We start from the raw sequence: 16,883 nt of genomic DNA, 5'->3' as shown, positions 1-16,883 counted from the left end.
AAAGAGACTCTGTAACAAAATTTTCAGCCTTATTTCTTCTATCCTATAAGTTCATGTACCTGTTCTAATGTGGTCTGCCTTACTGCAGCCTTACCTAGTTGCACAGTGGCTGTATTATCTCTGTTATATAATATAAGGTAATCTTCTTTCCTTTGTCAGCTTTGTCGGCTCAGGCAGGAATGTGCTGCTCTGATGTGATAGGTAGAAGTTATACACACCCTCTCCACGCCCCTCCAGGCTCTGTGTGGGTCACAGACTTAGCTTCTCTCAGCCTATCACATGCTGGTTAGCAGCCATGTTTTTTGTTTGTAAACACTGCCTAAAACTGGCAGTTACAAGCCAGGATTGCAACAGGGAGTGGCAGAAACAGCACAGAGGGGCCCAGGAGAACATAATGAATAGAATGGTATGCTTTTATTGTAAGAATTTTAGAGTACAGATTCTCTTTAAGGTGGCCACACACCATACATTTTTTTAAATATCTGTTCAATTCAAGAATTGCAATGCATTTTTCTAACTGATTGTAACATTAAAAAAATATGACCAATGTACCACACACCTATGTTAAATTTTTCCCCAATTATGATAAAAATGATTGGAAACTCTTAGATAATTGCTAGGGTGTGTATATTAATAAATTATCAATCTAACACACACCATACAATCTTTAGAAACATTGAAGAAACATTTCCAGCATTCCAGATCGATAAAAATAAACAAAAACGGGAAAGCCGATCGGATTTTTCAGAATGGAAAAAAAAGCTTTCGATTTTTTTGGGAGATCCGAATTGCTGTAAAATTGGATCAATTTATTGTATGGTGTGTGGCCACCTTTACTCAGGTTCTCTCCCTTGGATTAAGGGCTAGTTCACAGTGCTGCTCAGTTGCATTGCAGAATAATTCTTCATGTCAACTCACTGCACATACAGTTCTATGGGGCTGTTAACAGTACTGCGATGTAACTAATCACGTCAGTGTAACTTGCTGCATGCAGGTTTTGCATTAAAGGATACCCGAAGTGACATGTGACATGATGAGATAGACATGGGTATGTACAGTGCCAACTAGCACACAAATAGCTATGCTGTGGTCCTTTTTTTCTTTCTCTGCCTGAAAGAGTTAAATATCAGGTATGTAAGTGGCTGACTCAGTCCTGACTCAGACATGAAGTGGCTTCAGTGTGGCCCTCACTGATAAGAAATTCCCCTTTTAATCTTTTTCTTGCTCTCAGAAGCCACTTTTCTGCTAGGAAAGTGTTTCATAGTTGTAATTTCTTATCAGTGAGGGTCACACTGTAATCGCTTCCTGTCTGAGTCAGGACTGAGTCAGCAACTTTCATACCTGATATTTAACTCTTTCAGGCAGAGAAAGAAAAAAAGGAACACAGTCTTGTTATTTGTGTGCTAGGCACTGTACATACCCATGTCTATCTCATCATGTCACATGTCACTTTGGGTATCCTTTAACTACTTTGGCCTCCTGGACGTAGTAGCTACGCCCAGGAGGCCATGTGCGCGTCCGCGCGCTCCCGGCCGCGCTTCGTTAGCCTGGCAATCAGTGAATCGGGCTATGGTGCCCGATCACTGATTGCTCTCCCCCGCTTAAAAAGCGACAGCTTCTCTCGGAAGCTGTGCTTTTTCTGGCTGTAACGTCCCCCATACGTTGCTCTAAGCGTATGTTACGCTTAGAGTGACATCATGTAAACAAACTCATGGCCGCCATCTTGTGGCCAAAAAGTAAAACTACAACTACAAGTGAAAAAAATAAAACTCAAGACACATTTACATTATAAAACTATGGCTTACATCCCACCCTCCCAAAAATACCCAAATAAAATGTTTAATACAAAAAAACAAAACAAAAAAACATTACAATAAAAAAAAAAACCATGTAAATATTTACCTAAGGGTCTAAACTTTTTAAATATCAATGTAAAGATGAAATATTTCTAATTTTTTTTTAATTTTAAACTTGTAAATAGTGATAGATGCAAAACGGAAAAAATGCACCTTTATTTCCAAATAAAATATTGTCGCCATACATTGTGATAGGAACAAAATTTTAACGGTGTAATAACCGGAACATATGGGCAAATACAATACATGAGTTTTAATTATGGAGGCATGTATTATTTTAAAACTATAATGGCTGAAAACTAAGAAATAATGCATTTTTTCCGGTTTTTTTCTTATTCTTCCTGTTAAAATGCATTTACAGTAAAGTGGCTCTTAGCAAAATGTACCCCCCAAAGAAAGCCTAATTGGTGGCGGAAAAAACAAGATATAGATCAGTTCATTGTGATAAGTAGTGATAAAGTTATAGGCTAATGAATGGGAGGTGAAAATTGCTCGGATGCATAAAGTGAAAACGACTGACGGCTGAAGTGGTTAAAGGGACACTTAAGTCACCTGAAAAAAAATGAGTTTTACTCACCTGGGGCTTCTACCAGCCCCCTGCAGCTGTCCGGTGCCCACTTAGACTCGCTCCGATGCGCCACTTCCGGTTTCGGCGTCAGGAGCCGACAGGCTGGGAACGCGAGTGATTCTTCATGTTTCCGGCCGTAATAGCGCCCTCTATGCTGCTATAGCATATAGCATATATGCTATAGGGCGCTACATAGCATATATGCTATAGCAGCATAGAAGGCACTATTACGGCCAGGAATGCAAATTAAGTTCCCAACGTTTACCTCCGATTCTGATTCAAATTTATAATCTTTATTGCATGCTGCGTTTTTTGATCAATTTTTCTGTTGAATGTATTCAGGGAAAATCGGAATTGAAAATCGGAATCGGAATCGGAATCAGAATCAGAATCAGAAAACGGATTTGCAGTGTGCAGGGAGCCCTTAAGGCAGGGGTCTCAAACTCAATTTACCCGGGGGCCGCAGGAGGCAAAGTCAGGATGAGGCTGGGCCGCATAAGGGAGTTCACGTGTCCCCGCCGCAAAACGAGGGCTGCAGAGCCCCCAAATCGCCCCGGGGGGCAATCCGCCGGCATTTCCTGGAAGGGGCAGAGCTTTCAGCTTCAGCTCTGCCCCTCCTGACGTCAATCGCGGCGGATCGCCGCCTCTGCCCGCCCCTCTCACTCTTCCTTCAGAGAGGGGCGGGGGAGAGGCGGCGATCCATTCGGCGATTGACAGCTGGAAGCTCTGCCCCTCAGCGCAGTCGTGGATGTTTGCGCGGGGGATTTGGGGGCTCTGCAGCCCTTGTTTAGCGGCAGGGATGCGGCGGATTACTTGGGAGCACTGAAGCGAACTATAAGGTAAAATGGGCAAATATAGTTCGCTTCCGTGCCTCTTTTGCTTTTGCCGGCAGGCAGGGCCGGTTTAAGCAACAATGGGGCCCCAGAGCAAAATAAACCTGCCCCCCCCCCCCCCCCAACAGATACCCTGGAACAAAAATCGGCATTAAGGGACCTTTTCTGCAGCTGGTATAGTCAGGGTGTGAAGCCCCAATCGGTCGGAGCTCCACATTCTGGCTACCCCAGCCTGCATGGGGGACAAGGGGTTAAAAAGTTTCAGGAGGGGGGACCTCACATAATTTAAAAAAAAAAAATCCCACACTCTAAACATAAAAATTTTTTTGGGGGGAAAATAGGAAAAAATGCCAGGGATCTTCATACAGCCATATTGCGGCTGTATAGCGATACCTGGCCAAAGCGCTGCGGCTGCGTATGGACCCCCTGGAAACCCTGTCAGGAAATGTATTGCTCTTTCTTTTGATACATGTAAAATTACACTACCGTTAGGCTTGCTACTAAAAGTGACATTTACCGCATTTAAAAGTATACTATTTTCCTTTGAAACTTTAAAATCGATTTTCTCAAAAACTATAAGGTCTTTTTGAAAAATTGTTTTTTCCTCTTATTCCTAATGATCTCCTTAACATATCCTGCAAATTTAGGGTTTCTAGCATTTAAGGTGGATTAGCTATTAACCATTAAAGTCGGCGGGTTTTTAAATGTGTATTTTTTTCCTTTGCAACTTTAAAATCGATTTTCTCAAAAACTATAAGGCCGATTTGAAAAAATTTTTTTTCCTCTTGTAGCCACTGGGGCCTCTTGTAGCCACGTGCTCAGTAACGTTGGGGAGAAGCGGAGAGCGGCCAGGCACATGGCTAATTAACATTCACTGCACTCAGTGACGTGCAGTGTTTACTTCCTGAAGCGGGCCGCTCTGTGCGGCGATTGGCCGGGCGGGATTACGTGATGCCGCATGCGTCCAAGAGTACGCATCACGGCATCACGGACGCCAGAGTGAGCTGCACAACGCGGCTCACTCTGACGTCCACAGCAGAGAGCACCAGGCGTTGCGTTAGGGGCACGTTATGCGACCATAACGTCCCCTAAAACGCAACGTCCTGGTGTGAAACCAGCCTAAAGGTGGCCACACATGATTCAATAAAATGATCCGTTTTTACGGTAATTTGATAAAAAAGATCTGATTTTACGAAAAATCTAAACTTTTTTTAATTTGAGCAAGAAATTCGATCGGATTTCCCATTTTTATTTGTACTGGAATGGTGGATTTTTTGGATACATTTTTTATGAATATTGAATGGTGTGTGGTAGATTGTCAATTTATTATACACCCAAGCAATTTTCTCAACGTTTCCAATCATTTTTATCACAACTGAGGAAAAATTGAACATAAGCATGTGGTACATTGGTCAGATTTTTGAAATGTTACAATTAGTCAGAACAATTGATTGCTATTCTTGAATTGAACAGATATTTAAAAAATTGTATAGTGTGTGGCCACCTTTAGAACGGTTCAAATGCTGTTTAGAACTCAAACTTCCAGAGATGCTTTATCCAATACTCATATCTTTTTTCTGTAGTAATTAGTGGCAGCACAGCATCTAAAAAATCCAGCATAGTGTTTTGGGCCGATCGCCCTTTGTCAAGTGCTACTTTGCACTAGATTGCAAAAATTCAATTATATCTTTGCAAAAAATTAAATTCATGTGAGCTTGTGAATTTTGATGCAAAAATTACTTTGGTTAAATTCCAAGTTCATGTCTACGCCACAATTTTTTTTTTCAATCTGACATGTGTCATCACTGCGGGTTACATGACCAGGGTACTTTTAGGCTACTTTCACACCAAGACGTTGCGTTTTAGGGGACGTTATGGTCGCATAACGTGCCCCTAACGCAACGTATGGTGGTGTTGAAGTTGGACGTCAGATTGAGCCGCGTTATGCAGCTCTCAAAGCAGCCGCTCCAGGTTAGTGATAGGAAGTCCGGATCTTTTTAAGGATTCGGATCATATGAATCGGATCATTGAAAAGATCCGGATCTTTGAACCGAATCATTTGAATCATTTTACTAGGGAAGCAGACTGGGGGTGAAATGACTAGCAGGACAGGACTTTCCCTGCACTGTACATTATGTATGTTCCTGTTTCTTCCAGACAGACATCCACTGTGAACCGAATCTTTCATTGTGATGATCCGGGTGATTCAAATCACAAAAAAGATCTGGATCAAATGAACGATTCGTTCATGATCCGGACAACACTACAGTTCCACCAGGAGTCACCACAGTGCAGTGAATATTAATTAGCCATGTGGCTGGCCTGGAGGAGGAGGGGAGACCTCCTCCTCCAACATTACTGAGCATGTGCAAGCAGTCTAACGTGGCTTAGCCCAGTATAACGTACAGCATGCAGCACTTTGTTCAAACGTGCTGTTGTTACTATGTAACGCAACGTGGGCACTGTGAACAGCCCATTGACTTTTCATTACTGTGCGGTGGGGCCAGTAGCGTCACTAGGGGGGTGCGGTAGGTGCGGACCGCACCAGGTGTCACCAGCTGAGGGGGTGACACCAAGGTCCAGGCTAAAGGAAGAGTGAAGAAGGCTATGTAAATACTAATCAGGCTACTGTCTCTACTCCCTTCTGACTTCTCCTTGTTGAGCTTATAACAGAGTTCAGAGGCTAACAGGGCCACATGGTGATCATTTTAACACCCCCCTATAACAAGTAACGTTACTACCTGGTGAAGTTTGGAGGTTCATGGGGTAGGAGGGGGTGACACCATGAGTTTCCGCACCGGGTGACAACAACCCTAGTGACACCTCTGGATGGGGCTGTGTTACAGGCTGCACTAACGTGCGCCTGTAACGTCTAACTGTGAAAGCAGCCTTAAAGGGATACTGTAGGGGGGTCGGGGTAAAATGAGTTGAACTTACCCGTGGCTTCTAATGGTCCCCCGAAGACATCCTGTGCCTGCGCAGCCACTCACCGATGCTCCGGCCCCGCCTCCAGTTCACTTCTGGAATTTCAGACTATAAAGTCTGAAAACCACTGCGCCTGCATTGCCGTGTCCTCGCTCCCGCTGATGTCACCAGGAGCGTACTGCACAGGCCCAGTATGGTCTGTGCCTACACAGTATGCTCCTGGTGACCTCAGCGGGAGCAAGGACACGGCAACGCAGGCGCAGTGGTTTTCAGACTTTATAGTCTGAAATTCCAGAAGTGAACTGGAGGCAGGGCCGGAGCATCGGTGAGTGGCTACGCGGGCACAGGATGTCTGCGGGGGACCATTAGAAGCCACGGGTAAGTTCAACTCATTTTACCCCGACCCCCTACAGTATCCCTTTAAGGATGCGGATCATTCGAATTGGATCATTGAAAAGATCCGGATCTTTGAACCGAATCATTTGAATAATTTTACTAGGGAAGCAGACTGGGTGAAATGACTAGCAGGACAGGACATTCCCTGCACTGTACATTCTGTATGTTCCTGTTTCTTCCAGACAGACATCCACTGTGAACCGAATCTTTTATTGTGATGATCCGGATGATTCGACTCACAAAAAAGATCCGGATCAAATGAACGATTCGTTCATGATCCGGACAACACTAAGAGTCCCACCAGTCACCACAGTGCAGTGAATATTCATTAGCCATGTGGCTAGTCACTGAGCATGTGCAAACAATCTAACAAAGCTCTATAGGGGTATAACTTACAGCATGCAGCACTTTCATTTAACGTGCAGCGTTATACCCTAACGCAACGTGTGCACTGTGAACAGCACATTGATTTTAGTGCTGTGAGTTAGGCTGCGTTACTGGCTGCTGTTGAATCCAGTGCAGGAGCTTTAGGTGCAGCCGGCGCCACCACAGACCGTAATAGGAATTACGGCTATAGCGGCGCAGCGCACAGAGTGTAACTTCGGCGCCGACAGAAGACGGAGCTAAAGTTACTTTTAAAACACTGTAATTTGGCCGCCAGCAATAGCTGGAAGCCGAATTACATAATTCCCCACCAGCCACGTGGACCAGGAGGGGGAATAGTAATTAACACCGCTCGGACTTGTGCAGCAGCAGGATAAGCCATACCGGCTGTATCCTGTGCCCAAGTCTCCTAGCTGTGATTTCATACGTATGCCTTTTAATATGTCTTTTTTTGGGGGGGGGCACCTCCTTTCCAATTAAACTGTTGTCAACTGCATTACAGCAAAGTCCCTGGTATCCGGCATTGGCGGGGAATCGCCTGATGCTGGATATATGTGATTGCCAGTTGCTTGAGGGCTTATTCACAGTGAGATGTTGCATTGTAATGCGACGTTGAAGTCACAACACAGCATTACAACGCAGCGAAAACAAAGGTGGTAATGCACATTAACGCTGTGTTACGCTGGCATGAAGTAGCTACAGTAAAGCATATGAAAAGTATGCTTTCCTGTACCTGATAATATGTGCGTTTAGAGCAGGGGTCTCAAACTCAATTTACCCGGGGGCCGCAGGAGGCAAAGTCAGGATGAGGCTGGGCCGCATAAGGGAGTTCACGTGTCCCCACCGCAAAACGAGGGCTGCAGAGCCCCCAAATCGCCCCGGGGGGCAATCCGCCGGCATTTCCTGGAAGGGGCAGAGCTTTCAGCTTCAGCTCTGCCCCTCCTGACGTCAATCGCGGCGGATCGCCGCCTCTGCCCGCCCCTCTCACTCTTCCTTCAGAGAGGGGCGGGGGAGAGGCGGCGATCCATTCGGCGATTGACAGCTGGAAGCTCTGCCCCTCAGCGCAGTCGTGGATGTTTGCGCGGGGGATTTGGGGGTCTGCAGCCCTTGTTTAGCGGCGGGGATGCGGCGGATTACTTGGGAGCACTGAAGCGAACTACAAGGTAAAATGGGCAAATATGGTTCGCTTCTGTGCCTCTTTTGCTTTTGCCAGCAGGCAGGGCCGGTTTAAGCAACAATGGGGCCCCAGAGCAAAATAAACCTGCCCCCCCCCCCCCCCAACAGATACCCTGGAACAAAAATCGGCATTAAGGGACCTTTTTTGCAGCTGGTATAGTCAGGGTGTGAAGCCCCAATCGGTCGGAGCTCCACATTCTGGCTACCCCAGCCTGCATGGGGGACAAGGGGTTAAAAAGTTTCAGGAGGGGGGACCCCACATAATTTAAAAAAAAAAAATTCCCACACTCTAAACATAAAAAAAAAAAATTGGGAAAATAGGAAAAAATGCCAGGGATCTTCATACAGCCATATTGCGGCTGTATAGCGATACCTGGCCAAAGCGCTGCGGCTGCGTATGGACCCCCTGGAAACCCTGTCAGGAAATGTATTGCTCTTTCTTTTGATACATGTAAAATTACACTACCGTTAGGCTTGCTACTAAAAGTGACATTTACCGCATTTAAAAGTATACTATTTTCCTTCGAAACTTTAAAATCGATTTTCTCAAAAACTATAAGGTCTTTTTGAAAAATTGTTTTTTTCCTCTTATTCCTAATGATCTTCTTAACATATCCTGCAAATTTAGGGTTTCTAGCATTTAAGGTGGATTTGCTATTAACCATTAAAGTCGGCGGGTTTTTAAATGTGTATTTTTTTCCTTTGCAACTTTAAAATCGATTTTCTCAAAAACTATAAGGCCGATTTGAAAAATGTTTTTCCTCTTGTAGCCACTGGGGGCCCCTACAAGCTCTGGGGCCCTGGGGCCACAAAATATTGTATCGAGGGCCGCAAATGGCCCGCGGGCCGCGAGTTTGAGACCCCTGGTTTAGAGGTAACGCATTGCAGCAGTGCGCTACCATAACGCTACATGTTACAAAAGCAACGCTGACGTCGTACTGTGAACGCCCCATGGGATTTGAATTGCAGTGCGGCAAGCTGCATCATAAGAATTTCTAACGCAGATCTGCAACGTCCCACTGTGAATGTAGCCTGAGCCTAAAATACACAACGCCCCCCCTCTCCTCCTTCCGTGCCGCAATGAATACTTACCAAGCCTCCAGCGACGTCTTCTAAGCTTCCCAGCAACTTTCCGGTGTCCTCCGTGCATGGCTCCCGACGTTTCACCTGACCTGCCTGGCACCGTGCACAGATGCTGGATAGCCGCTAGGAGCTGAAGAAAGCTTACAAGATGCCACTGGAGGCTCGATAAGTATTATAACTCCTGAAAAACCCCAGCAAAATGCTCCAAACACAGTCCTCTTTATCTCCTCAGGCATGCTGGTTAGTTGAGACTTCTGGTTGCCTGAGTTCCAGATAACAGGGACTTTGCTGTACTTGCAATTTGATTTACATTGTCACGTGTAGCATTTGTAAAGGTTCAGTATGCGGGATGCACAGTAAGACCATCATGGAGTAGAGAGCGGGGTGCCTGAGGTCCTCATTTAATATCTCCACTGAGTCTTGACATTTTCTGAATTCCTATAATGGAGATATAACATCCTTTTTCTTTCAGGGAGTTGAGAGGGAGAGGTCTGTCATTGGACCCTTCTGAAAAGGGAACCTTACCCAATCTCTCCATGTTTTCCATAAATATTACTTTACTTGAAATTTTATCCCTTTTCGAGTGATGCTCATTCGGATTCTGCAGAACTTTATATTTTGTCATTTCCAATCAGAAATTGGAAAACAGAAATCGAGTTTCTGCGGCAGTCTGATTTACCCCAACTCGGTAAGTTTAGCCCAATCCCAGTACTTCGAAGCATTGGACCAATCAGAGAATGCAGAATTTTTCAGCGAATATTGGATTACCACAGTCATTTTAGTCCAATCACAATATTCAGATACCAACAAGTATTCCTGAGTCTGGTGATTGGCCTGAAATTTCTGTGGTATTCTGATTATCACGGTAAAATTCCGCTTTCTCTGATCCAAGTCAACCCAGAAATATTTGGCCAATTGGCGAATGCAAATAATGACAAAAAATGTGGAAAACCAGACATTTGGAGAATCGGTAACTGACATTGGTGGAAATCGGAATTTCTCATAGTTTGAGGTCCACATTAGCCTAATTTTTGGTAGCTCTGGAACAGTGTCTGATTTGCACATACCTAAAGGATTCCTGAGGTCTTGTCTTTCAGCATTTGATGTTGTTGGCTTTTCTGGCTGCAGACCTTCTAAAGCTTCATCTTTTTTTTTACTGTCTGGTTTCTTGAAGAACTTCCGGTACACTGTTAAAAGTAGAAAAGTCATCTAGTAACTCACAAAATGTTTCAATTTAGTTCAGCTCTAAAAGGACTTATATCAGCTTTTGAAAGACAAAAACGAGACCGAGAGCCCGATATGGTGCAGTATGTCAGAATGGAACGGAATAAATGAAAATTGATAATAGATGTACTCACAAGGTTGGGTTACCACAAAGGCAACCACTGGAATGGCAGGTGGGGAGAATTATAATAACCTGACCCCACTCAGGTATTTAAAATGTCGCTCTCTGTAGACAGGAAAAAAAGATGGGGATGCACCCCCCACCCAGGGTGGACTTGATCAATGGAAGAAACGAACACAACAGAGGCACCAGCAAGAATAAAATATTTAAAAACCGTTTTAAAGAAGGGGTGGAGGTGGACTCACCTCCCTCAAGTACAGACCAGCCAATTAGCCGTCAATAAACAACAATATTATTTATCGGGGATTTTCCAAGTACTTGGAGAATCCCTAATAAATAATTTCAGCAAGGCTTGGTGTACAGAGGCGCCAGAGTAGAATAAAAACGTTTAAAAACCGTCTAAAAGAGGGGGATGTTCAGGTGGACTTACCTCCCTCGAAAATATAAAACTCAATTGAGTCACAATATATCAATACAAATATATATTGTGACTCAATTGAGTTTTATATTTTCGCGGGAGGTAAGTCCACCTGAACATCCCCCTCTTTTAGACGGTTTTTAAACGTTTTTATTCTACTCTGGTGACTCTGTACACCAAGCCTTGCTGAAATCTTGATTCCACCCTCGGTGGAGGGGTGCTACCCCGTTTCCTATCTTCAGAGAGCGACATCTTAAAAACCTGAGTGGGGTCAGGTTCTAATACTCCCCACCTGCACTTGAAGTGGTTGCCTATGGGTAACCCATGTCTGTGAGTATCCTACTAATATAATAAATGGGAAAGTTTGGATGTTTGGATGTTTGTTACTCGATCACGCAAAAACGGCTGAACGGATTTGAATGAAATTTGGCACACACATAGTACATTACCTGGAATAAAGTATAGGATACTTTTTATTCCCATAACCAAAAAGAGACAAATACAAATTTCACTGGAAAATGTAAACTGCAGCCATTTTTACACTGTTACACTGGAGGTGTGTTTAGCTTCTAAGGGTAGAATGGTTAATTTGCATATATTCAGCAGTGATGCACTGGGAGACATCTCAAGCTCACTCCAACCTGAATTATCGCAAATTATTTCTGTTTTAAGAAAGCAAACTGTTGTTTTTCTTAACATCTTAGTAAGGGGGCTTTTAGGACCATTGTAGTCCCTTACACATCCCAATGAGTTCTGGGTCACCATGAGTTAGCTGGTTAGTCTGTACCTCTTGGTGTTACAAGCCCTACTGCATAGAGCCAAATGAATCTATGTCATGCACTGATGAGGAGCAAACAATCCAAAACAGTCTGTATGCATGTTGGATTATTATGGCTCTGTACAAATTAACAAGCTGACACAGCATTGCATTCTAGCGGTTCTGGAGGTGTGTTTAGCTTCTAAGGGTAACAATGGTTAATTTGCATATATTCAACAGTGAAGTACTGGGAGACATCTCAAGCTCACTCCAACCTGAATTAACCCAAATTCTTTCTGTTTTAAGAAAGCAAACTTTTGTTTTTCTTACACTGTTAATGGCAGGGTTCTCAAACTTTGCACAGTTGACTAGGATTATTATTCAAAAAAGTGGTTGGAGCCTATAAAAGCCAATCAAAATTCACCTATTGATTTTCAAGGGGAATATTTCTGCCATTCTTGCACTGTTAATGGCACAAGCCTCAAACCTGCCATTCTTGCACTGTTAATGGCACAAGCCTCAAACATGGTATAGTTGATCATTGGGTGACTGGGGTTCAATTTCAGAAAGGGGGTGGAGCCACAAATAGCCAATCAGATTTGTTTCATTCCAATGCAAATTATTGTTGCCAAACACCACAAAGCTCACAAACTTGGCAATTGAGTAATTGATTAATTGTGTGTTAGGGTTAGGAAAGTGGGCACAGCCAACACCAGCCAAATACATAAGCGGGCAACGCAGGGTCATAAGTGGGCGGAGACAAATACAAATTTTACTGGGAAAATGTAAACAGCAGCCATTCTTACACTGTTAATGGTAGGGTTCTCAAACTTTGCACAGTTGGTTACTGGGTGACTGGGATTAATATTCAGAAAAGTGGGTGGAGCCTACAAAAACAATCAAAAATTACCTATTGATTTTTCAGGGGAATATTTCATTGCTGCCATTCTTGCACTGTTAATGGCACAAGCCTCAAACCTGGTACAGTTGATCATTGCGTGACTGGGGTTTAAATTTATATAAGGGGGTGGAGCCCCAAACAGCCAATCTGATTTGTTTCATTTTAATGCAGGTTATTGATGCCAAAGACCGCAAAGCTCACAAACTTGGTCATTGAGTAATTGAGTAATTGTGTGTTAGGGTTAGGAAAAGTGGGCACAGCCAACACCAGCCAAATACATAATCGGGCAATGCTGGGTCATCAGTAGGCGGAGACAAATACAAATTTCACTGAGAAAATGTAAACTGCAGCAATTCTTACACTATTAATGGTAGGGTTCTCAAACTTTGCACAGTTGTCACTGGGTGACTGAGATTAATATTCAGAAAAGTGGGTGGAGCCTACAAAAGCCAATCAAAATCCACCTATTAATCTTTAAGGGGAATATTTAATTGATGCCATTCTTGCACTGTTAATGGCACAAGCCTCTTGCACTGTTAATCACCTGTACCTGGTACAGTTGGCCATTGGGTGATTGTGGTTCAAATTCAGAAAAGGGGTGAAGCCACAGCCAATCAGATTTATTTTATTTCAATGCAAATTATTGATGCCAAAGACCGCAAAGCTCACAAACTTCTTCATTAAGTAATTTTGTGTTAGGGTTAGAAAAAGTGGACGGAGCCTACACCAGCCAATTATATACCTGGGCAATGCCGAGTCATCAGTGGGCGGAGACAAACACAAATTTCACTGGGTAAATGTAAACTGCAGCCATTCTTACACTATTAATTGCAGGGTTCTAAAACTTTGCACAGTTGGTCACTGGGTGACTGGGATTAATATTCAGAAAAGTTGGTGGAGCCTACAAAAACCAATCACAATTCACCTATTGATTTTCAAGGCAAATATTTAATTGCTGCCATTTTTGCACTGTTAATGGCACAAGCCTCAGACCTGGTACAGTTGATCATTGGGTGGGGTTAAATATTTAGAAAAGGGGTGGGGCCACAAACAGCGAATCAGATGTGTTTCATTTCAATGAAAATTATTCATGCCAAAGACCACAAATCTCACAAACTTGGTCATTGACTATTGACAATTGTGTGTTAGGGTTAGAAAAAGTGGCCACAGCCAACAGCAGCCAAATACATACCCGGGAAACATTAGGACATCAGTGGGTGGAGAAAAATACAAATTTCACTGCCAGAATGTAAACTGCAGCCATTCTTACACTGTCTGTCAATGGCAGGGTTCTTAAACTTTGCACAGTTGGTCACTGGGTGACTGGGATTAATATTCAGAAAAGTGGGTGGAGCCTACAAAAGCTAATCAAAATTCACCTATTGATTTTCAAAGGAGTGGAGCCACAGCCAATTAGATTTATTTCATTTCAATGCCAATTATTGATGCCAAAGACTGCAAAGCTCACAAACTAGGTCATCAAAAAGTATCCTATACTTTATTCCAGGTAATGTACTATGTGTGTGCCAAATTTCATTCAAATCCGTTCATCCGTTTTTGCGTGATTGAGTAACAAACATCTAAACATCCAAACTTTCCCAATTATAATCAGTAGGATGCTCAGCACTAAGAAATAATGGGACTGACGCAGTTAACTGCGGTAAAGTTGCTGTGTGTAAGGAGTGCATGGCAATTTTATTATTACTAGCGCTATGGGAGCACCACCCTTTAATCCATTAGCACCGTACAGTATAGAATCAGAATCAGATATTTTAATCACCAAGCACGACTGGGTCAAAAAAGAATAAGAAACAAGATAATGCAGTAAGCATAAAGAGGAGTGACAACAAGAGTGACAGCAGGGTGCAAGTATGAACACAGTGTTACACTAGTCTATTGATCTGACAGCCACAGCCGGGGGCATATGGAATTATGGGGGTGGGCCTGAAGAGAGTTCAAGAGGTTGACAGCAAAGGGGAAAAATGATTCCTATGCCTCCAAGTTCTGGTGGAGATAAACCGAAACCTGCGGCCTGAGGGGAGGTGACTGAAGACGCGGTGACGGAAATGCCAGTTATGCCACACATTACCATAGCAACGTGTGTATTACCTGAGCTATAAATTAGCCTTAGTTGTTTGTTTATAAATGAAGCTAGCCATTACAAAAGTGACAAATCTTGAAAGAACTCGACAAAGGAAGAATGAGTTTAAAGTTCAGAAGCTAATGTGAGGTGCAAACAAAAGAAAAGATGCTGCCAGGATGGGCCTGAGCCTCAGTCACCCATATTCTGGTTCGCCAATCATTTTTGAGTAGACAAAGCTAGCAGCCTGCATGGTGTGACAGACGTATTCAGGGGCACTTCTATCAATAGGCAGTACAAGCAACTGCCTGAGACACTGTGTAGGGAAAAGGTGCCCTTCTCCCTCTCCCCTGCCGGGACTTCCATTACGCTGACTGGCCACCATGCATTTTGTGTTTTATAACTGAGCAGTCCCAGCTGACAGCAGCACTCGCACGCTTCTACCATGTGCTAGGAAGTGCTTCAGGTTCAATACACACTCCCTCCTCCTCCCTCAGCCAATAGAGCAGCAGACCAACACTGCTCTTTTCCACCCCTCCTCTTCTAAAGCCAGGCTGTCTGTGCAGTGCGTACAGCACCACATGGCTGCAGGAGGGAAGAGGCCCCGCCCCCTGCCCGCACAGCAAGGACAAGGAGACTTGCCAGGAGATTTGAAAGCCAAGCAAGGAAGACCATGGCTGGGAGACAGCTCTCTGCTGATCCAGGCTGCCTGCTGGGACTGGGAGATCTGACTGCAAGGCAAGCTGCCCCCAGCATCTCCCCCTTTCTAGAGAGCACATGTGACTCCCCACCAGCACTCACTGGAGTCCCAGGACAAGCTTCTCAAGTGTGATCCTCCAGAGGTATGGGCATATTCTCTCCCTCTCTCTGCTCTCCAGGAGTTTACATTGCTTCACTGCTTTACAACCATCTAACAATAGCTGAAGCTGATGGGGTTGTTAAAGGAGTTATCAGGCAATCCTAAAGAAAATAAGTGCTACTTATCAGGGGCTTCCTCCAGCCCCAAGCTCCCAGCATGTCCCTCGCTGCAGCTCTGCAGTCAGCCGTTCGCAACAGCTCCGTTCCGGTCCCCGGCGATGACGTCAGGGCGACCTCCAGGTCGGCCTGTACTGCGCCTGCGCGAGCGGCACTGTCAATCACTGCCACGTGGGCTGGAGCGGACTGCACAGGCACAGAACTACTGCACCTGCGCAGTACACTCCGGCCCACGTGGCGGTGATTGACAGTGCCGCTCGCGCAGGCGCAGTACAGGCCGACCTGGAGGTCGCCCTGACGTCATCGCCGGGGACCGGAACGGAGCTGTGGCAAGGGACATGCTGGGAGCTTGGGGCTGGAGCAAGCCCCTGGTAAGTAGCACTTATTTTCTTTAGGATTGCCTGATGACTCCTTTAAGCAGCTAATGAATGGCATATGTTGTTTCTCTGTGTGTTGGGTTGGGCCTGGCTGTCAGTGTATTTTAACCCTTCCTAAACTGGAAGAGTCTGTGCCTGTAGTGCTATGGTGGAGGAAGTCATACGTTAGCAGGGGGAGATTTGTGCAGCCACTTTCCCCCATTGGTTGCTGAGTGCTGTTCTTGATTTGTCTGCATAAGGAAAGGATTTGTGTGGAGTGTTTATTCACGGAGAGGCAACACTAACTGCAAGTCCATGTCACCTGTCAGTCCCCTCCTGCTGTCTATCAGTCTACTTCCCCTGTGTAAAGAGAGACCACCTGGTGCATTGTTAGTGATTGTTTCCTCCCATTTATTTATTTTAGTATTTATATAGCGCTGACATCTTACGCAGCACTATACAGAGTATATCGTCTTGTCACTATCTGTCCCTTGGAGGAGATCACAATCTAATCTATACCGTAGTCGTATATCTATGTATGAATTGTGTAGTGTATGTATCATAGTCTACAGTCAATTTTAAGGTGCATACACACGCACTACTGTAATGAATGACGGGTCCGTCAGACCCTCCCGCTGGGCGGGCGTTCTCCCGATAGTAGTGCGTGTGTACAGTCTATCTGCAGGCTGATAAGATTTGTTCAGAAACAGCCTTATCAGTCTGTCTGACAGACTGTACACATGCACTACTATCGGGAGAACGCCCGCCCAGCGGGAGGGTCTGATGGACCCATCATTCATTACCAGGGTCGTACTGACCCACCGAACTAC

The 16,883-nt window shown here is 44.5% G+C and overlaps 1 protein-coding gene across 4 annotated transcripts in view; it reads right to left on the bottom strand.

Moving 5' to 3' along the window:
• LOC137524288 (interferon-induced very large GTPase 1-like) overlaps positions 1–16,883 on the bottom strand; it is a 148,631-nt gene that overhangs the window by 116,422 nt on the left and 15,326 nt on the right. For all 4 annotated transcript variants that reach the window (XM_068243981.1, XM_068243980.1, XM_068243982.1 and 1 more), the window contains one exon: positions 10,289–10,408. In XM_068243981.1, the coding sequence (XP_068100082.1) occupies positions 10,289–10,408 (120 nt within the window). The remainder of the gene's footprint in view (positions 1–10,288; positions 10,409–16,883) is intronic.

This window comes from Hyperolius riggenbachi, chromosome 7, assembly GCF_040937935.1.
Source record: "Hyperolius riggenbachi isolate aHypRig1 chromosome 7, aHypRig1.pri, whole genome shotgun sequence".
Lineage (NCBI taxonomy): Eukaryota > Metazoa > Chordata > Amphibia > Anura > Hyperoliidae > Hyperolius > Hyperolius riggenbachi.
This window is presented reverse-complemented; position numbering and strand designations above follow the sequence as displayed.